The 20,783-nt window shown below is 38.1% G+C and overlaps 3 protein-coding genes across 5 annotated transcripts; 1 reads left to right on the top strand and 2 right to left on the bottom strand.

The window, feature by feature from the left end:
• Positions 1-744: 744 nt before the first annotated feature.
• Positions 745-10,751, bottom strand: LOC131774798 (formimidoyltransferase-cyclodeaminase). Of its 2 annotated transcripts, XR_009339425.2 has the most exons (14): positions 10,329-10,751; positions 9,136-9,264; positions 8,573-8,661; positions 7,665-7,844; positions 6,423-6,560; positions 5,358-5,489; positions 4,932-4,993; positions 4,428-4,554; positions 3,368-3,529; positions 3,012-3,055; positions 2,266-2,404; positions 1,740-1,835; positions 1,098-1,275; positions 745-1,060 (listed from the first exon to the last, which is right to left on the bottom strand). XR_009339425.2 is itself a non-coding variant. In XM_059090879.2 (13 exons), the coding sequence occupies exons 1-13, from the start codon at positions 10,726-10,728 to the stop codon at positions 1,192-1,194; spliced, it is 1,782 nt and encodes a 593-aa protein (XP_058946862.2). In that variant the 5' UTR covers positions 10,729-10,751; the 3' UTR covers positions 745-1,191. The 2 variants fall into 2 exon arrangements, 1 of the variants encoding a protein (XP_058946862.2); XM_059090879.2 differs by having other exon boundaries at positions 745-1,275.
• LOC131774804 (RPA-related protein RADX) lies at positions 10,697-17,946 on the top strand. 2 transcript variants are annotated; one of them, XM_059090885.2, is made up of 6 exons: positions 10,697-11,711; positions 12,172-12,320; positions 13,688-14,290; positions 14,562-14,669; positions 16,029-16,172; positions 16,631-17,946. In XM_059090885.2, exons 1-6 carry the CDS (start codon positions 10,759-10,761, stop codon positions 17,341-17,343), a joined length of 2,670 nt encoding a protein of 889 aa, XP_058946868.2. In that variant the 5' UTR covers positions 10,697-10,758; the 3' UTR covers positions 17,344-17,946. The 2 variants fall into 2 exon arrangements, with proteins under 2 accessions (XP_058946868.2, XP_058946867.2); XM_059090884.2 differs by having other exon boundaries at positions 16,598-17,946.
• Positions 17,947-20,307, bottom strand: LOC131774797 (histamine H2 receptor-like). Its single transcript, XM_059090878.2, has one exon. The coding sequence runs from the start codon at positions 20,152-20,154 to the stop codon at positions 18,502-18,504; it is 1,653 nt and encodes a 550-aa protein (XP_058946861.2). The 5' UTR covers positions 20,155-20,307; the 3' UTR covers positions 17,947-18,501.
• Between the last annotated feature and the right edge of the window lie 476 nt (positions 20,308-20,783).

Below are 20,783 nucleotides of genomic sequence, written 5' to 3'. Positions count from 1 at the left end.
TTACAATATATGAAAGCGATTTGTCGGCCGAAGAGCCCGACAAATGTTTGAGGTAAAGTTGAATAATTAAGCGGATATTTTGAGAGTGAATTTCCTCTCCATCGAAATAAATGAAAAATATATAGCAAATTCAGCCAAAAGGTGAAACGAATAGCAACCAAAGATAAGGAAAAGGAAAAAAAATCTAATCTACAGCTGTTAGACTGAACCTGAAAAAATGTGATTCTTAAAAATTGACAAAAAATTCAGTCTTGAAATACGAATGGCAGTATCAAGTCTTAGTTTTCCTAACCGAAAAAATATCCAAACCAAGCCCAGAGATTAATCTCAAATTAAAACTTTACTTAAAATTTTCCAGCTGGCCCAGGCGATAAAAATATAACCATCTTAGCCAGGAGGAAATGAGGAGGAGTGTGGGATTGCGTAAATCATGGAGCAAATGTTGTCTAAAATATGACATACAATTATGTCCTCGATCGGAAAAAGTAAAAAATTTTACTCAGATTTGCCAAAGCCGCTTTTGAACGTCAAGGCGTTTTTCCTTGACATTCACATAACATCTTCTGGCTAAGCTCATCGCGAAAAGACACGACAAATTGTGTATTCTAGAGAGTTTTAAATAGTTTTTGCGATAAGCAAGTTGCATCAGCATAAATAAAGCGACATAGTTTTACTTTTCACATCTGACTTTAAAGTGAATTTAATCGAAACAACTTAAAGACGAGTTTTTAAGCGAGACCAGCGTTTAGGAAGCATAAATTTAATTGTGTCGTTAGCAAGTGTACAAAATTTCCATAAAAACTATACTATTATTTCATTAGAACATTTTTATCAATTCAAAACACAACTCCTTATTCTATTGAGAGCTTGAAAACTCTTATCTTAAACTTTTTACGTTTAACGGATTTTATCCACTCGAACACGGTGCCTAAGATAATAACTTAAAAATTTGACCATAATTTTTTTACTCAATGATAATTCTCTTTAAACGATCCCACGATTATCAATATGTATATTTTGCAACGAAGCAAGCCCAACGCAGATGTGGAGGAAAGGAGTAGAAGTACATTCACCCAATCAATAAGAACAGCCAAATATCTTCCTTGTCCCAGTTTGAAGGTGGATGCGTTAATTCCTTTCGCTCTCTTGACCATCACACCCCAGTCTCATTCTATTACACAGGGGTGTTGTTTACTTTCTTTCCTCTAGGATCTGTAAGATTTCCTTGCATTTTTCTTGTGCAATTTCCAAAGAGGATTCCGCTTCGTGAAGAACCTACCGCGTAAAATAATGGTAATTTCAGTGGAATAAAGCGCATCTTCGACCACGAAAAGACAGGCTCACTTTTCCCCAAGTGGTTAAGTTTATTGTAATTTAATCTAACTTAGCCATTCTATGTTTCTTTATGCCTCTTGCTAACCGAGTTTCACCTGCTTACTGAAAGTTCCGGACTGAATATGGAATAAACGCGGTTCCGTAATTTTTAATGCAGACCAAGAAAACGAGGTTTTTAAGATATTCATCATCTGGGTTCAAAAAGAGGGGAAAGTTTTCAACTCAAACAAACTGTTGATTTCAGCGGGCCGTATAGCTGAAGTGACAAACTATAACGCACGCACTAACTGAGAGACACAATAGCAGTCTCTCTTAACCTGTGTGTTTGGAAATCACTTTGAGATGACTGTCAGTGACAATTTAATACTAATAAGTGCTGATGGTTGAGAGCGCATATTACTTACTTCTTTGTTAAAAGTTTCATCACTTATGTCCTCTAAGTTAATCTTCACGTTGTAGAATGCGCCCCATACGGCTGTCTCCAGACTTCGAGCACCAACCTATGAAGCAAAACATATAATAAATTCTCGTCAGATACTCCGTTCTGTTACGAGGGCACCAAAGTCCTGCCCTTATGTGCCACTCCTACGTTGTACCTCCAACAATGGTCACAGCCGGGGATTGTGAAACTTTGCTTTGTGTGTATTTCGACCAGGCCCATCTTAATGTGACAAAAGTTTGCATCTTGCTCTCATCTAACATTAAAAACGGGAAAAGGGGTTCCGCAAACTAAACTTTTATGTAGCCAGAAAGGGTAGCACTACTTTCAGTTTCGAGGAAGACATAGATATGCATAACTGTGCCATCCACTCAACCCCAATGTCCATTATTTCAAACGAAAAGTAAGATGAGAGTGACCAGAAAGGGCAGCTGGACATGCGTACATCCGCACTACTAGACATGTTCTCATACAAGTTTTTTACTCCCTACCTGCAGATCAGACTTGCTATTGATATTTCCAATTTTAGCAAGCTCTACCATCGGATTCCACACCTTGGTAGCTGTTTTGATAACATTAAGAGGGACCTGAACAGCGGATTTGAGCCCATCTTGCAATGCCTTCTCACGTCTGAAATACCACACAAAAATAACAACAATATTGCAGTTATAGGTCCAAAATTCATTCCTAAAAAACATGCTGCAAGTTTTTCATTGCTTGTACGGGTAGTAGCAAGATCTACAGGTGTAATAAGACACTAACAGCGGCATTTCAAAAGTCATAAAATTATCGAAAGACGCAAAGCAATAAGTACTGGTTGAGGAGCTTTAGAATATCGCCAGCAGATATCTATGCCAAACAGTCTGCAGCAACAATGGTGCTTGATGTTGATAAAGATAGTATCCAACATTAATATCAAGACCTTCGATCGCTCAGGGTCATGTCAATAGACGTTCGAGCCAAAAATATCAGGTTGAGTTGTTCGAAACACGATGATCTCTAGTGCAGGTTTAGTTGCCAAGGAAAGGCCAGTTTTATTATGCCGCTAGGTTAGGAACACAAAGAGTTGCACTTGTACTGAAAATGAGACCTCCTTCATTGTCTTCCCTTGCAGATGGGTCTTCCTCTTTTAACTGTTGGCATTTTTTGCAATGTCGTATCGATGATTTCAAATCAATGAATTCTAATAAAAGCTAATATAGGTAACACCAACAGTACAGAGCCTTTAAAATCTTACATTTCCTCTTCTTCAGGAGTAGTTTTTGAAAGTTTCTTCGCTTCCTGAAAAGTTGAAAATTCATCATAAATTTGAAGAAGGTAAATTCAAATATTTTAAACAGAAATACGATCCTCTCATAAAGAAACAATCATGTAGCTAGGCTGTTCCTCTTGTAGAAAACGATGAATTTTTGTCCCCATTATTGCAATTATTCAAGTATCCCCAACATTGCTCATTTAATTTCGGGAGTACATAACAGCTTTTGAGAGCGCACGAGAGCCGTCGAGAGAACACAAGAGCGGTCGAGTACAAACGAGTACAGCCAAGGATACGACTTGTAAAAGAGCGCGAACATAATATAAATTCAAATTTACCATGAATCCACTGAATGCATTGGTGTCCGCATCAATCATTGGAATAAAATCAAACATTGCTTGTCTCAGTGGAGGAATAAGTGTCCTCATCTGTGAATCCAACGCTTCGAATTTCTTGTTTCCGTACGATAACCAGCCAACCATGGTCGCCAGTGCAGCACCCTGGCAAAAACAAATAAACAAACAAATTCAAACAATAAATTTTAAACAACAAAGAAGAGCCTCTGGGATCAGTACGAAATATGCCCTTTCCCGACTTTACCCTTTAAGTTAAAGTTGAATGTTAACATAAGTTAAAGTTGAATGTTAACATAATAAGGGAGTCAAGGCCATCGAAAAGCTGGCTCTACCAAGAATCAGTGTGAACCTTATCAGTGCGATTTCAACTGAATTGCTGTAACTATCATCAATGTCGCGCCACGTTTTTCAATTTTGCCCGGTTTGAATTGCCTTGATTATAACAAACACTAATATGTTTAAAAAGTATTTGGCAGCTACTTTTCATTAATAAACCAAAGCATGTCTCAATACTCCAACGATCTTCAGTTCTTTAGTTGTGATTGGGACTCACAATCTTACGCGCATCTTTTCTCCTTCAGTTGTTCTCCTTGACCACGCTGTCCGAAAAATCTCAAGCAATTTACATTCCTCTACCAAGGTCCTAAAATTTGGAACTCTCTTCCTGTTTCAGGCACTCGTTCATCAAATCTTTTTAGCTCTAAGACGAGTTTTTTACTTTTTCTTACTTTAATTCACTTAAATAAACACTGAATTGGCCGAGCGGCACATTCGCAGCACTTATTCTTTATTAAATATATTGTTGTAAGTGAGGAGGCCTCCCCATAAACCCGGTGGCTTCCTAGGTCTGCTCGCCTTCTAAAGGCAGATAAACGATGATGATGAGAATGATGACTCTTTAGATTTCAGCTCCATCAGTAGCGCTAACCATGAAGTAATGGAAGACAGGAGAGGGAGACTATGCCCTGTTTTCTCAGGATGAAACAGGAATTAACTTAATAACATAACATTCAATCGACCAATCACTGTTTGCAAGACGTACCATAGCAGCAATTGCCGCAGATGCGGATCCTCCCCCTGGAGCTGATGATCGAGATCCTAAGCTGTAGATAAACTGTCGGAAAGGCATCGACACGAGAGGTCCATCTTCTACATCACCAACCATGTATCTGACAGTAGATTTAAATGACGAATGCGATTAGGCGAAAGAGAAGGATTCAACACTGTGCCAAAAACACGCGGCTCAGTGACTCAGTTTATTGATGGGATTCAAGGAACGGAATGCAATTGGTGTACTAAACCAAAAACTGTACCTCCCTTAGAACAACTCACAAAGCACCTTACATACTTACACACCGTATAAAGCTCACCCCTCGTTTTCGCTTTCATTTTCACCCTTCAATCAATGTAAGTAATACCCAATAAGTCGCCAGCTGATCAGGGTCGTGTTTCCTATTACTGTTATAACAGTTTTATCAATTGCAACCAATTTGTCCACTCAAAAACACATGGTTCTTCATGTGCGTATTTCACAAATTGTACTCACTCGATTATTCTTGTTTTAGGATCAAATGGAGTGATTGAGTTCAATCCTAGTCTCTCTATCACCTATAAAAGGCAAAAAAATATTTCAAGGCATATAAAAATGAACACTATGCATCATTAAACGAGATGCAAATTGGAGGTAGGTTTTCTGCAATCCAGTAATTATAAAATTGCTTATGGTTTGAAGACCTTCCCCTAAACCTTGCCTACACTAGCTTTTGTATTAATTAGGATGTGGTGATTTTTTACAGCGTTTTGATTGTGTAGGATTCTGTTTTCACTACAAAACCGGTTCCAAACTGTCTACTTTAGCCCAAGATGGGCCAATTGTAAATACCAGTCCAAAGGGCAAGCTGGATTTCAATTTTACCCCCCACAAGCTCTGCCTTTCATATCAAATTTCAAAATATCATGTTTAGCTACCTACCAAACGAATTTTTTGATCTTCACCTACAATAAAAAGATTTTCTTTCTGAATGTAGAAGTCAGCTGTCAATAACATGGCTTCCAGAGGAACAAGACCCACAATCTGAGATCCACAAACAGCAAGCTTCAGTTCCTACAAAGAAATGACAATCCCTTCTGTAATTAATTCAATCTAACTTACTTTGTAGTGAGAACAAGTTGGTTCTAAAATTGTCTGCTGTTCAAAATTTCTTTTTTAGATATTGTAAACTCTTAATTACAAGTAGTTATGATTATATTGCGACTTCTGGTGAGATGGACCTTTCCACCTGTTTGGGATTGCCCAATTTTCTTTAACCACAAAAGGCAAAACAAACTAACAAACAAATAAAAATACAAACAAAAAACTTGAAAGAAACGAATAAGAAATGAAAGGAGCCCACTTTCAATAATCACAGTTATTCACTTCAGACCACTGGATAATTATCAAGTTATAAATAATGTTCTTCAGTGAATGACAAAGGCATACTTGGAGAAAAGGAACTCCAAATGCTCTAAATAGGAGTCTAACCTAGGACCTCCTGATTAGTTCTTCAAATGCTCTACCACTGAGCTACTGGTAATAAGAGACTTGTGGTTGGCTAGGCTGTTTAACTATGTCCATCATGACACACTACCTACATACTGCTAGGTAAAGAATGTCGAATGTGATGCTTTTGCATAGAGAAGATGATAAATTTGAAGCCTAGTTTTTCAGGTGAAAGATGATGTTATTTAGTGAATTAAACAGGCAATAGTTGGAGAAAAAGAACACCAGTGCTCCCAATAGTAGCCAAACCTAGGACCTTCTGATTAGTACTTTGGGTACTTCACCACTGAGCTATAGGTCAGAAACTCATAATGAGTTCCCTTGTGACAAACTTCCTGCATACTGATAGCATAGGATCATTAGATAAATATCGCCTCCATTTCAGCTTTTTTTTTAGTACTCTATGGTCAATAATTTTCACAGTGTCATGAAACTTTAAAGATAATGTCAGTGCCACATTAACAGGATCAAAAAACAACTGATTGCACCAGTCCATACCCTTGCATCATTCACACATTCTTCAAAGGCAGTGTGCATACCAACTTGACGATAGTCCAGAAGATTTAAAGACACTTGTGCTATATTTGCTTCTTCCAAATACCAGCCCATGCCTTGGCATTCAGAAAGGCGACCTGGCTGTTGTGAATAAGAGAAACATTCAAAAGTTGAACATTTATCTGGTAATGTTTCACTTTTTCATTTCATTTCTCTTGCCTAACAAAGAATATTCTGTTTTTCATTGTTTGTATCTCCAAACTTAAAGCTCAGCTCTTTGACTCAGAGTCATAAAATCAGAGCCATAGTAATCACAACAGTCAATATGCATTTGTCAAAGACAACGCTTACCAATCTAATCATTGTGAATGTGACATGTACATCTTAAACAGGTTATCAGGTATTCTTCAGAATGTTTCAATTTGCAAGTATCACCTCTGCTCTGTCATTCTGTCAATATTTTTGCATGATTACACTGCTGAAGCATACGCATAGCTAAGGGGGTGGGGATCCTGGGGTGTTCCTCTCTCCTTGTGAGCCTTTTTTTTAGCAAAAAACCTACAATATTCAGATGGCAAACACTGGAGAGCCCTTTGTTCAACACAGTGTGATCCCCCCTCCCATCACTCATTTGAAAAATCCTGGCTACACCTGTGAAGAAGGCCTAGTCTTCAAAGATATTTCAGAAGTTCCCTCATACTGCTAATATACTGCTTTGTAAAACTCAGTCACATAAGTCATGATAAAGAATGATGTGATGTCTTATCTTATTTGTTCAAAAACCATTAGTGGTCTTTTAATGAAATCTAAACCTAGCCACAGCTGTTCGAGAACAATAGGCACATTTTCAAAATGATAAAATGGCTGGTTCACAAATCATGTTTAATTAAGCTCCTAATTCACATTTAAATAAGAAAATTTTTCTTGTGGATGTCAAAAGATCTATCATCTTTAATCACAATTAAAGAATTAAAAAAGTCAATTGAAATCACTATTCATGAGAAAAAAATTGCCCAATCACACTTCACATAAAAAGTATAGGGGGGACCCACATTTCAGTCTTAAATTAAGTTACAATGACTGTGAACAATCAGAACAATCTCATTAACAAAGGTGAATGAGATGTAGATAAACTCATTGTAATTCATAACTACAACTGTGCTCAGGCATCAAATGACAGAAGGTACAGTCTGTAAGTTGAGTAAAATCAAAATTAAATGGAAAAAAATCTGACATAATTTTCACCTGATCGGGACCTCTGCCTTGTGTCCTCAGATTCAGTGCCAGTCGGTGAGCTTGTTCTTTTGTTCCCAAAATGTTAATATTGTAAGCAATCAAGAACTTCCTTGCTCCTGCAATGGTAGCTCCCCAGGTAGGAAGGAACTCAACTGGACCAAAGTCTGGCTTCCACTCTGGTTTTTTAATCTATTGGATGACATATGACTTGAGTTCATTTTTCATTAACTCCCATGAGTGACATAGTAATTTATTCCCTAAAGATCTCATTAAAAATGTATTTGAGATCTGATTGGTTCATTCAGGAACTAAGATACGTAAAGTATCATGTCCATTTTCAATTGGTGAAGTAGGTTTTTAAATTGGGATGTCTTATCAATACAATATCAAGCAGAAAAAAATTATCCAAACTACTATCAAAAGAATTGAATGGCAATGGTAAGGTGAATTACTAATAAGATCTTGGGAGTGGAAGAGTTTAATACAGGTGGTGCAATTTTCTGGTTGTCTTCAATTTCATAATTTCCTGCAGGGTCAACTTTTTCTCAGACACATCTCAAAATTACTCAAGAAGCTCTAAGAAACATTGTATACAGCATAATAGAAAACTAGAAATGGATGCAAAAAAATTAAAATTTTAAGCCTCAGTTCCCCTTTAATGGACAGATAAACTCTTGCATCATACATAGAACACAAAGGCTTGATATAATAACTATACAAATATGCCTTTTTTTCCTAAGATGGCTCATAGACATACAAGTCAGTCAAAAGTTTACATCATTTTACCCATAAAAATATTTCTTACAATAATCTAGTTCAGAGTTACATGTATACTATTTAATATACAGTGGGATAGTTTAGATCTTATTTTAAGATATAAGCACAGTGTAACATTTCAAGTTGTAAGGTGGAGTTACCTTTTCAGCAAGTCCTTCATACTCCCCTGCCCTAATTTGAGGGACAGTTTTTCGATGTTCTGTATTAGACGCATATCCATACAAATATACTAAAAGGAAATAATCAAAAACTTTCTTAGTAAGGTTTCCTTCCAGCAAATCAAGTCTTTCAAATTTACTTTGTTTTCTGATTTTCTGTTCTCACTTTATCAACCCTTATTTTTTTACCCCTAAAAGTAACTTAGCAATAATTTCTTCTTGTAATATCACCCCTGAATAACACATTGTAAAGGTCATGAGAATGAAGGAAATGATCAACAACTAAAGAATCTCTTGATTGTTAAACAAATTCCCCCTATAAGCACCTTACAAAATTTGTGTAGAACATTTTGGAAATCATTAGACATGTTCAGGTTTATATTCAGTGTACATTCACAGCTATACAACTTTGACTTCAAAATTTAAGAGTTGATTGACAATTTGCTCATAGTAACTATTGTTATCAGAACTATCATTAACAATCCATCTCAGCCAACTCACAGTATATCTCATAATATCAATTTGTTATAGAAATTTTGAGATACCTGGTATTCCAAGCTCTATAGCTGCTCTCTCTCCAAATACTTTTGCACACTGAACACAGTCATCCATAGTTACACCCTGGACAGGAATAAAGGGGCAGACATCTAAGGCACCAAGCCTTTTGTGTTCTCCTGGAAATAAAAGTGCTTCTATTTTAAGATAACAGGAAACTCCTAATCATAATAAAATAATATAAATTGTAACAAGTTTAGTCCTGTAAGAGCCAATATTTGTCAACATCACCAAAAGTTATCCATTTCCTGTTGAAATAGAATAAATGAGAGTATTCATACTTCCCCTTGACAAGCTTCAAGCTCAACAAAGGTCTCCCTTCACCCCCTCCCCCATTCCAGAATTTTGCCATATTTCTAGGACAGATTTCCTGACAGTTCGCCCCTTAGGTAGCTACATGTTACACCACTCCTCCTCCACTACTCCCTTCCCCCTCCTCACTCTTATAAAGTTGCTTGACAGGTTTTGCCTGTGAGAGAGAGATCACAAAGAAAACTTGTGCAATTTCAGATTGTATGTGCAACAAATAGAATTCAAATGGCACTTGCTGATACTTTAAGAAATATTTAAATTGCATAGAGAATTTTGAAAATTATTACATCCAGTAAACTAGTATCAGATTGTAATGGTCATTGATAGAAAAGGCGAGGTTTGTCTATAAACCTCATTAATTATACATACCTGTATCTATGATTGTGAGTGAGTTTATTTGGACCTAAAACAATCTCACTCTGTAAATGTATGCAATATATTCTACAAGCATCAATTCGAGATTGTAGGATCAATGTCACTTTATTTTTTAAACATTTTCTCAATTAATCTGTACAGGAAATGAAGAAACTCTTAATATGACTTGCTACAATGTAGAAATAATTTTCAACCCTTTAATTCTCTGGATATGATTGTCAATTCTCCCCTTTAGCTGCTGAACATCTCTTTATAAATTAGTGGGAAGAAATGGGTATCACATCAAGATATAAACTTTTACCTGATAAGTTTGAGTATTCTTATTACCTGCTTGTTGAATAATGTATGGATATTATAGGGAGAAGTTGCTTGTTAATCACTTCTGGGAGTTACGCGTTCACGCGATCATTTTTTGATACTTCATACTCAAAATTAATAATTAATGTTCGCTTTATATTCATGATAAAAAAAACTTAAACCAAACAAATAGCAGTACCTTGGTGACTTGTCATGTCAATCAACTGCATTGCCATTCTTGCTCCATTCAAAGCTCCTTCCACCACATTCTCAGGCGAACCGACAAATGTGTAAACAGTCCTGTTTGTGGACACGCCTGGATCCACGTCAAGAAGTGAACAACCATCAACAGAAGCAATAGCTTGTGCTATGGCGTCGATCACCTCTTTGTTTCGTCCTTCGGAGAAATTTGGAACACATTCAACGATACGAGCCATAAATACTTTGTTTACAACACTTGCGTCGATGTTGATGAAGACTAAGTCGAGCCGAGTGTCACGAAACGCTTTTATCCAGGCGTTATTCGTGACGCGTAATAGTGTCTGACGTCGGCCTGGGTATGAGGTCGTTTGAAAAGGAGGAATGGCGTTGGACTCCATCCAAACGTTCAAGTATCAATTCAGTTGAAAATGCTTACTCCCGGCTGTATTTCACGGATAAAAACCGTTGCAGGCAGAGATGAAATGCAGGAAGTATTTACGGTGAAAGTCTTGGACATCTTCAGATACATTGTTGACAGGAGCTTTCCAATTCTAGACCCTGATTCTACTGATGCTTTCGACATTGTCATTACTGATGGTCGTTACAAGACGAAATGCTTGTTGTCAACCTCTTTAAATTCGCTGGTTTACGAGAACAAACTGCGAGAAAACTCTGTTGTGACTGTCACCGAATGCAGTTCTTTGATCGACGAAGAATCGTTGGAACAAGTGCCTTTCGTCATTCTTCAAAGTATTCAAATTTTAAATTTGGCCTCAGAGAATTGTGATGTAGTCCGAGAGGAAATCCAATTTTGCGAAGATGCAGCACCTAACGAAAAGCAAGAAATACCACTGGCAGCTTCTCGCGGTTACTATTTGCCGTTATGGAACGACGAAGACTGCTTTGGAGAGAGGTGGTTTAGTGCTCCAGATTTGCAGCCTGTGAACCCTATAACCAATGCAATCACAATTCATGATCTTAATATGTTTTGGAAAGCTCTTCCGCGTCCATTTCCAGCACTTATTGGGAGAGTGGTTAGCAAAACTAGGCTGAATCACTACGGAAAAGCTTCGGACGAGAAGAGAAGGTATCCCTATCAAGCGTACCTTGAACTTGAGGATCGCACTGCGACGGTTTCTGTTTGCATTTGGAGTTCGTTTTGCGTGCTTTTGTATAACTATCTACAAGTAGGAGACATTGTGGCCCTCTTGAATTACCGTATAAACCGAAGGTTCAATCAAAGAAGTAACGCAGTCTACAATACAAGTGCTTCCACGAGCATCGAGATATCTGTGAATCCTACTAACCCAACAGCAGAAGTATATAAACTGGCACCGAACGAGCTTGGACCAGGATGGAGGTTACCTGGTGTACCCTATAGGTGAGAAATGTTTAAAACTAGGTGGAAAAAGAAATTATAAAATACTCTTTGAAATTTTTTTTCATCATGACTTTTTCTTTGATCTGTTAGGTTTTTTTTGCAGCAGTGCGATATTCATTAAACATGCCTCTAATGTCGATGGTTGGCCAAATCTTTTGGAATAGTCGGTTGAAATCTCAACCAAGACTGCAGCTAGTTGTTTGTGAGAGGCTCCGTCAACAATCAGTCAACTATAAATCAGATATCAGTGGACTGTTGGTCAACTAATCGTCAACACTATCCACAAAACACATCATTCATCATAGTTTATTGTTAATTCTTGTATTGGTAACAACATAACAAACTGATAAATGTGTTTGTGTATGATTGGCAGGAAATTTATTCTGTTTACATCCAGCCACTGCAACAATCCAATGCCCAGAGATAAGCAATTTTTTTGTTTCTGATGAGTTTCTTGCAGATTTATTGAACGGAGGTCACTTGCAAACTACTGTTCAGGCTTAATATGCGATGTTGTGGGAGTTGTGATGTTTGTCAGCCGAGACAGCAGAAAAAGAAAGGGGAACAAGTCGTCTTTCTGGACCAGTAAATGGGTGCACCTGCTAGATGGTAAGAGGATGCAAGGCAGTCTCTTTTGCTGTATTTGCCTAAGTTACTGTACATGTATGTTCACACTAGCTTGGTTACAAAATTTATAAAGAATTAGTTTTTCTTCCTTCTTTTTGTCAGAACTTCAGGTTGATTAGTACAGTTAGGTGTTTATAATTATAGACTAATTGGGGTTGTGTTCTACTGGAAATTGTCTGTTAAGGGTGACTACCTTTTATTGTTTAGCAACTTGTACAACTTGAATATTTTATTACTCAGTTGTTTCACAATCAAGGGAACCCTTTTTCCTTGTGTGATGTTACATGCTTTTATTTTTAAACTGGTAACAAGCAGGAAATGTATTATGACATAGTATGGAAGAGAACATTGTGTTGAACAAAATGAAAAAAGAATTGTGGAAATTGGTCACAATTTGGAAGAATTATGGATTATGTGGTAAAAAATGCTCTATACACTTAAGAAGCAAAGGCAAAGGGCAAGAATTAAGGAAGACCCTGTCTGTCTTGCTGAAGCACATCAGAAAGATAGAGAAAGAAAGAAAGAAAAAGAGTAGACAGGCAAGGAAGGAGTACCTTGAGCACCACCATTTGTTAAGAAGGCAGAAAGAGAGAGAAAAAAGGCTTGAGATGAGAATTTTTAGGGAGAAGATAAAGGAATCCCAGGTAACACAGTAGGCCAAACCTGGTAGATCATCAGTGGTGAAGAAACGAGAAGCCAGAAAAAATGCTAATAAAAGGAAGCACATAAAAATATGAAACAAGAGGTTTGAGGAAATGGAAAAACAAAATGAGAAAACTGTTTTCACTGTATAGGATTGAATGTTTGTTGCTTTCATTGAATATTTTCCACTGCTTTTGTAGTTACATTATAGTTTTCCAAATAAATTTCTGTTGATGTAATTAAAATTGAAAGATAAATGTTTTTCTGTCACAAATAGTGCTCCTACATCGCTTACCATAGGGACATGTGAAAACTAGATACATTATAGACAAAATTTTACATGAAGAATGTATCAGAAATGAAGAATGTAGTGTCCATACCCCCCTTAAAGGTCATTCTAAAGTGACCTCTTTAAATGGAAGTAAGGCAGTTTGTGCAAAGATATTTCAGGTTGGTACACTCAGAGAATAAAGCTACCTACAGATTACTTTTATTTCTTGAAACATGAAATTTTATTTTTGACCCATTCCTGACCTCAAAAATGTACCCTTGATTGTGAAACAGCTGAATTTATTACATCACTACCCTTAGGCACTTAGTGGTTCTTCTTAAACCACAGCCTTGTTAAACTGTTAGAGACAGTACTCCAATCTGACACGATGATAACATTTCTTGTTTGACTGAGTAGTTCTCCATTTGTACTTTAGGTACAAGCTCTATGCCATTTATTCTCCATCTGTATGCTTCCTCACAACCCCAAGTCTTTGATGCCATCACACCAGGAACGGTTCTCGTTTGTGCACGAATGCTGCTTAAAATTGAGGCTCAGGCATCGAAACACCGCAAATTATGCTACCTTACAACAACTAGAGAATCACAGGTTTACCTTTTGAGACAGCCATTGGATGTGAAAGACAAACCCTTTACTGAAGCAAAAGCTGTAAATGAAGTCATCAGATGGCGTCAAACTACAGATGCTAAACAGCTTCTCAGAAAGTCTTGTGTGGGTGGGTACTATGACTTTCCACCCCTCCCTGAGTCTCTTGATTTGTACAAGAGAACATTTTCTCCTGAGGCACCAATGGATCTAATAACCACAGTTAACCTTGGGTTTATTCTGAGAGAGGTTCATTTCAGAGAACACTTACGGCTGCACATTCAGGGCATAGTTGTAGCCCTGGAGTTTGTTCCTGCAGTAAGCAATGAAGAAAGTTCATGGCAGTCATCTGGGGAGATCAGCTGTTACCAGCTTTGTGAGACCTGCCACAGTGACAAAACCATCAGGGAATCCACTTTCACTGGCCAGTATGGTTAGTAGAAAACTATTATTTTGTTCACAAGTTTTTTTATCCTGTTCTGTTCAGCTTTTGACTCAAATCTATTATAATTAAAGTTATTGTGCAAGTTGGGAAAAGTGATGGCTCAAAGGACAGGGTACAGAAGAGATTGACACACTTTGGTTCAAGCACCAGATTATGTTTTCACACGCAGCCCACTATTGCTCACATCATGCATTAGTCATTTTGTGAGAAAGACATGGGAATTTTAACAAAGAATGGTGTTTTGTTTCTTTTCTTTCAGATGAAAATGGATCAATTCCTTCAAGCAGCCAAACCAGCAGGTCTGGTTCTAATTCTTTAAAGATGAGAAAGAAGACATCCAATATAACACAAAATGGACGAGAGAAAAGTAAGTGATTAAACATTTAATTCAAATTATGAAACTCTGAAGAAGTTTGGACTAAAAGAGATTTAGTCAGACATGATTTTTCTTGCACATGCATTCCACCTGTGTTAAACTCATGAATTTGAATGCTAATTATGCTCTCTTTAGTTTTAATTATTAATTTATTAAAATATTAGAGTGGATTGATGTAAGCATTTTGTTTCTTTTGTGCTTAATGTGGAAGCACAAAATTCTCACAGTGAGTAACAAGGAGTGATACAGCTAAGTGTTCAAAACGTCTTTTTTTGTTCAACGTGAAAATAGTGTTCCTGCAGTTCTGACAACACCAGACTCATAGAACTGTCTTTTGACAGTGGAAACAAGGGAAGTAAGGTCAAGTTTGTTCAGATAACATATTAAGGTTGGATATCTGCAAAGTCTCATTTCTCTACATTTTCTTGAATGGAGACTACTGGTAACTGGATATCCATAAACTCACTTTCCCCATCCCCAAAAAGAATCAACGAGGCTAAATTTCAGCCATTTTTTCATGTCATTGTTTCACAAGCTCCTCCTCCCTTCAAATTAGCTTTTTTCCTAGCAAATTTGAAATAAGCGCTGCTGTCTATTTACCATCCTCTCTTTATTAGTGAATGCCCCATCTCTTTTTCCCTCTCTGTGAGGGTTCTAATGATTTATTGCAGCGCGAATACAGGTTTGTCCACATCACGCACATCTTTTAAACAGTACAAGAGATCAGTGGTTTTTCAGCAAACTTGTGGTCATGCCGTATCGAGATTTAGATGGAACACAAACTCTGTTATTGTGCTCATCAGTTTAATAAACCCCTTCCCCTTCCCCCTCGAAATAAATGCTTGGAACGCTCATCTATCGAACACAGTTATTATGTTACATGTGCGTGGAATGATATCATCGATTGCATCGACGCCTTTCTTGCACGTGGTGAAAACATTTTCTGTTGGCGTATGAAACTTCAATGTTTGACCAGCAAAACTTCAAAGTTTTCTTCCATTTGGGTTAAAGTTTACGTTGCCTGCTTACTTGAAAGGTTTTCGCGCTTGTTGATGGTTGTCGGCAATGGCGTCTGCTGGCAACGCACAAGGAAGAAATTTCAAATGTGTCGTATCCCTATCCACCGAATTACGAAATCAAGTGATAGATCTCGCACGGCTCGAAGTTTTGCTGTCAAAACACTTAAGTTTGATAGGCCAACAGAACCTGTCTGAATAACGTGCGTGCAGGGGTAGATACAATCGACGGTATAACAACTGCTTGTTTGATGGGCCAACAGAACCTGTCTGAATAACGTGCGTGGAGGGGTAGATACAATCGACGATATAACAACTTCTTGTTTATCTATAGCATGGGATTCGGAGATCGAAGACGATTCTGAGTATGAAGTTGAAGTTGATTCAGCCCCTTCAAGTAGTGAAATGAAAGCAAATTCAAGCAAAGAATATCACATCGTCACCAGAAGAATTAATCCTAGAAGGAAGTGCAAGAAAGGTGATTACTGATTCATTTTATCAAATATTAGAAAGTTCTTAATTCGAGGAACTCAACTGAGTTGTGAGTGATAAAATGCAAACCGAGGAAATGACATTAGCCAGTCAGAGGAAAGGAACAATTTTACAAGAGATAAAAACAAGCAAAATGCGTGAGGCAAACGTAAACGCGAATGATTATGTCGTTTTTGCATTGGTTTTGAATGATTGTTGTTAAAGACGCTATGAGTTTTCTGAACTTACTACATAGCGAAGTAAAGCAAAGCAGATCCATAGTACTTTCGACACGCTCTTGAAAATTGTTCTATCGCAGCATTTCTTTGTCCATGGGGAATTTACTAGTAAGCTTCGACTTTACTGATGTATCTAGCCCCAGTTCTCCTAGGTTGTGCGCAAACATTTCAAACATTTTTCTTCTTGCTTTAGTTTCAAATGGTGTTGTTCTATCCTTTCGTCCAGTTTACCGTGGTCCAAAGAACGTTCGAATCAAGACGAGATCGCGTAAAGTTGGTACTGAGAAAATGATCTCCAATCAGAAACGAAAAGCAAAAAAGCGACTCGCTCATCCGCCAAAAAAAGCAAGACGGAAAGCGGTGTCAACAAAGCAAGCGTCCACCAGTGTAAGTAGAGAGGGGGGAAAGGTTTCAAAAGGCATTGAGCGGTCAGGAAAGAGAGGTAAAAATTCGTCAAGTTCTTCTGCTTCTAGCGAAGTAGTTAAATACTACCCATTCAGAATTATGGATCAATCGTGGACGCACATAGCGTCTGACATACCTTTTCTTGGATTGTGGAACCCAAGCTTGCACGAAAACACTCTTCCAAAACTTTGCAGTCGAGGACTCACGGATGTCGAAGTAGTACCGACTGCTGATCGGCAAGACTTCGTGAACGCCGAAGGTCACTGGAGGCTTATGATAGCGGGTCTCAATCGACGAGCGATCGTAAATGCGATATTTTTACCCCAGTATTCCACGACAAAGGAGGATGCAAGTGGAGAAAGCGACGTTTTTGTGACCGCTTTGGCAACGGGAGCCTTTCCAAACAGATATCCTGTGGAAAGGCTCTTAAATTACGCTTACGAGGAATTAAAAGAGCGAAGAATGGTATTTGTGTTGGATTTGTACAGTCACGGGCAAGATAAAGTGGAAATCGTTATCAATAGAGCTTACTGACTGTGATAGTGTCATAAATTTAGAACGAGTTTAAATTGTCGAGCTAAGTGGACAACAGTGAGATTAAATTTTTTGTAAGAATTGCTGGTACTTTTATTCTTCACTAGGCCCAAAAAGGCTGTAATAAGGAAACCTTGCAGTTTTGGTCGCACTCTGCGTGAACAGGCCATAAGCTATCTCGACCGAAAGGTCCGCTTTGAAGCCTCAGCAAGGTCATTTTTGTCGTGTTCAATGGCAAGAAACTTCACCCTTTCAGTAGATCTCGCCAAACTTTCTGGAACCCCACGAAATGTTAAGGGAGAGGTAACTTGTCCAGGGAGGAGTAACAACATTCGTAATCATTTCGTGCTACTGAAACTGACCGGGACAAGCGACAGGATGAGCCAGTTGTCTGAAAGCTGTCCTTAGCATTATCTAGATGTATATACTTCCACTCCAGAAATCTTTCCCTTTTCGTTACCCCATTCGCACAGAAACTAATCATATCGCTCATGTTGCAAAATAACCTTCCATCACTCCTCCCCTGACCCTAACCCTAGCCCTCTCCGTGCCGATTTCAAAATTAAACACCAGGTGTATGTATTTTCTGATATGCCACGTCAAACAAACTTTATTACTCCCTGGGTTCATACAAAAACATTGTATTGTGTAAAAATTTCTGATTACAATGAAAGTTGAATATTGGAACAATGACAAAGATATGTTTACATAGACTACCCACTTCTTAAAAAGCTTTTATTTTGATTCGACGTCATAGCTCATATAAAAACTCAAGCGCAAAACAATTCAGCAACTGTTCTAAAAATACAAAGAATAACTCGAGGCGAAAATTCTCTAGTGTAAACATATCGTATGTTTTGACGTAGCAGCCCTTCGAAATCCTTCGAAACAAAACACATTTCATTTTACCAAAACTAATTCTTACAATTTACAATTGTTTGTTCGTGCATAAGTGGAGCGAATTAATCACATTTTTTCCGTATATATGCCGCCAAAATAGTCTTATCCACTGCTCGCATAATTCTTTAGTATGCGTGTTTCCGTCTTAAGCAGTTGATATCCTTGAAATCCTAGTAACAGTCCTTGGCTTTGTAACTTGCTGGTAATCAAGGCAGCAGTATTTATAAAGGACTTCTCTATACATCCATTAGGGAAATGTTATTCAAATACATCAGATTTTCCTGTAGCTAAGGATATGTATTTACCTTGAGGACTTAAAGAACTTCTTTCGCCATTAAGCGTCTGGAAATGCACGCTGCAGTCGCTTTTTGAGCGATACAGATGACGACTCTTGAGTTTTTGTTTTTGCTGACTTACGGGTAAAAATGAAAAGCTTTTGCGTCGACTTTTCACGTCCTCTTTAGAGTTCTTGTTAGAGGCTTTCTCCCAAAGAAAATCTGTAGAATTCCAAAGAAACTTTCTTTCTCTTGTTGGAGATAAGTCAACGTAAGATGCTTCATTACTTCCAGGAATTCCGTTCTTTTTTGTTTCGTCGCTATTTAGAGAATCTCCATCTCGAATTTTCTCTGGATTATCCTGAGCAATCAATAGATCTTGAGCAGAATAACAACTTTCGTGAATTCCAGGCATTTCTTTGCTTCTAATGGTAAATTCGCTTTCTGTTTTGCATTTAGCGCCATCACTCTCGTCAGCCAAAACTTCTGCGAGCGTGTTTATTCGTTCCAACGCCTTAGTAATTCCATTTACAGCAACATCGGGTATCTCATCGAACTGATTTTCACTTTCTGTACCTGCACGTCTTCGTTTGAACGTCAGTACTTCACTCTTCAGGCTCCTTCTTCCTCTCAGAACAGCTATAGAATCGTTTTCTTTCGAAGTTGCCTTGGCCAAGCAGCAAGGAAGCAATATGCTAAGGATTTGTTGGTAGCCTTGGCGGAATTCTTTCGTGCGGAGCGCGTATATCAAAGGATTCATCGCAGAATTCAAAAAACCCATCCAGTAGGCGGCGACGGAATAATATTTTGGCAGCTCATGCCCCACTAGAGTGGCGTAAATCGTAAGAACAGAGAATGGAGTCCAGCAGGCAAGGAATACAGCAAGTATTATAAACAGCGTTACTGTAATGCGTCTCTCGTTCAAGAAGGCTGATTTTTCCTCGCCAAAGGAATGACTTCGTACGCGTTTCGTATGAATCTTCACGGTTCGGAAAATTTTAAAGTACGAGAAATTCATTATTGCGAGCGGAATTACAAAGCCGCAAATGATAATGAACAGACAGTTTGTTAACTCACTGAGTTTGTTTTCACGAGGGACTTTGACAGAGCACTGTGTTCGCCCTTGAATATACTCGTAGCTGTTCCAACCGAGAATCGGTGTAAGCGCCGTCAGAAGTGCTTGCAGCCAAACCCAGGCAACTGCAATTAGTGTCGTCTTTCTGGTGAATATTTTTCTTTGAGTAGGTTGGACTACTCCGATGTACTTGTGAATGCTAATAGCCGTTAGGGTTAATATTGAAGTGAGTAGAAAGAACACATTCAGAAAACCGTTTAACTGACAAAGCGAGTAGCTAAAGATCCACTCTTGCGTCACTGCAGTTATCAAGGAGAAAGGCATGCACAAGAGGGCGACGAAGATATCTGTCAAGCTTAAATTTACGATAAACATATGAGTTTCTGTACGGCGCAACTCCCGTCGGCGATAAACCACTGCGATAACAAGAAAATTCCCAATGATTGCGAGCAACATGATGCAAAATAAGACCGAGGCTTCTAAAATGCCAATCCACTTCGGATCCATGTCACTTTCGCACCGGGTTGCATTTGCGGTAGTGCCGTTAGTATTGTTTTCCATGTCTGTCGCCTGTCGACCTTTCTGGAGATGTAATACTAAAATGCGAGGGTTTTGCTCTTAATTTGCGTCCCACGTCAATGTTTAATTAAGTTTCAAGGCAGTGACATTTGACTGAAGTATCAACGTAGACTAACTAAGTCAATTGGTCGAACACTCGGCTCTTTTGTCTGATTTGACAACAGGCGGTTTAGCGCGCGGAGCGAACCGGGTTTTTTGTTTGAACCTTCGAGAAACTTTGATAAATCTCATGTGACATTAAAACCCCCCAATCTGACAGATCTGTGTACACACTCCGTGAAAATATACGTGACAGCTGTATGCAAATAATTGTGTTAGAAACTAAACATTACTGGTTTAAGAATGAAATCCTCGATGATATGAATTCGTGGGTCGGGTATTTGAAAGGAAGAATTTAAGCTTCAAATCCATAAGGATCTCACGAAAATGTGGGTGAGTCATTGTCTGATTTTTGGAGGCTGTGAGTGGCAATTCACATTTCGAATGAATCCAATCTGTGCAGAAAAGAAGAAAAAAAGGAAAAAACGCCTACACTTATCGATTCCGATAATTGAATAATATGGGTAAAAAATAAATCTGCAAAACGGAACAATAGCATTGTTATCCCCCGA

Source organism: Pocillopora verrucosa, chromosome 10 (assembly GCF_036669915.1).
Source record: "Pocillopora verrucosa isolate sample1 chromosome 10, ASM3666991v2, whole genome shotgun sequence".
NCBI lineage: Eukaryota > Metazoa > Cnidaria > Anthozoa > Scleractinia > Pocilloporidae > Pocillopora > Pocillopora verrucosa.
Note: the sequence above shows the minus strand (reverse complement) of the source record. Positions and strands in the feature narration are given on the sequence as shown.

What these genes read in the sequence shown, in the direction of transcription:
- LOC131774797 (XM_059090878.2), bottom strand. Translation starts at nt 20,154, where the DNA reads ATGGAAAACAATACTAACGGCACTACCGCAAATGCAACCCGGTGCGAA.
- LOC131774798 (XM_059090879.2), bottom strand. Translation starts at nt 10,728, where the DNA reads ATGGAGTCCAACGCCATTCCTCCTTTTCAAACGACCTCATACCCAGGC. An exon ending in TGACATGACAAGTCACCAAG is followed by an intron (nt 9,265 to 10,328) that starts GTACTGCTATTT and finishes TTTTATTTCCAG; the next exon opens with GAGAACACAAAAGGCTTGGT. An exon ending in ACTCCTGAAGAAGAGGAAAT is followed by an intron (nt 2,405 to 3,011) that starts GTAAGATTTTAA and finishes GTGGTATTTCAG; the next exon opens with ACGTGAGAAGGCATTGCAAG.
- LOC131774804 (XM_059090884.2), top strand. Translation starts at nt 10,759, where the DNA reads ATGCTTACTCCCGGCTGTATTTCACGGATAAAAACCGTTGCAGGCAGA. An exon ending in TTACCTGGTGTACCCTATAG is followed by an intron (nt 11,712 to 12,171) that starts GTGAGAAATGTT and finishes AGTTTCTTGCAG; the next exon opens with ATTTATTGAACGGAGGTCAC. An exon ending in CACTTTCACTGGCCAGTATG is followed by an intron (nt 14,291 to 14,561) that starts GTTAGTAGAAAA and finishes CTTTTCTTTCAG; the next exon opens with ATGAAAATGGATCAATTCCT.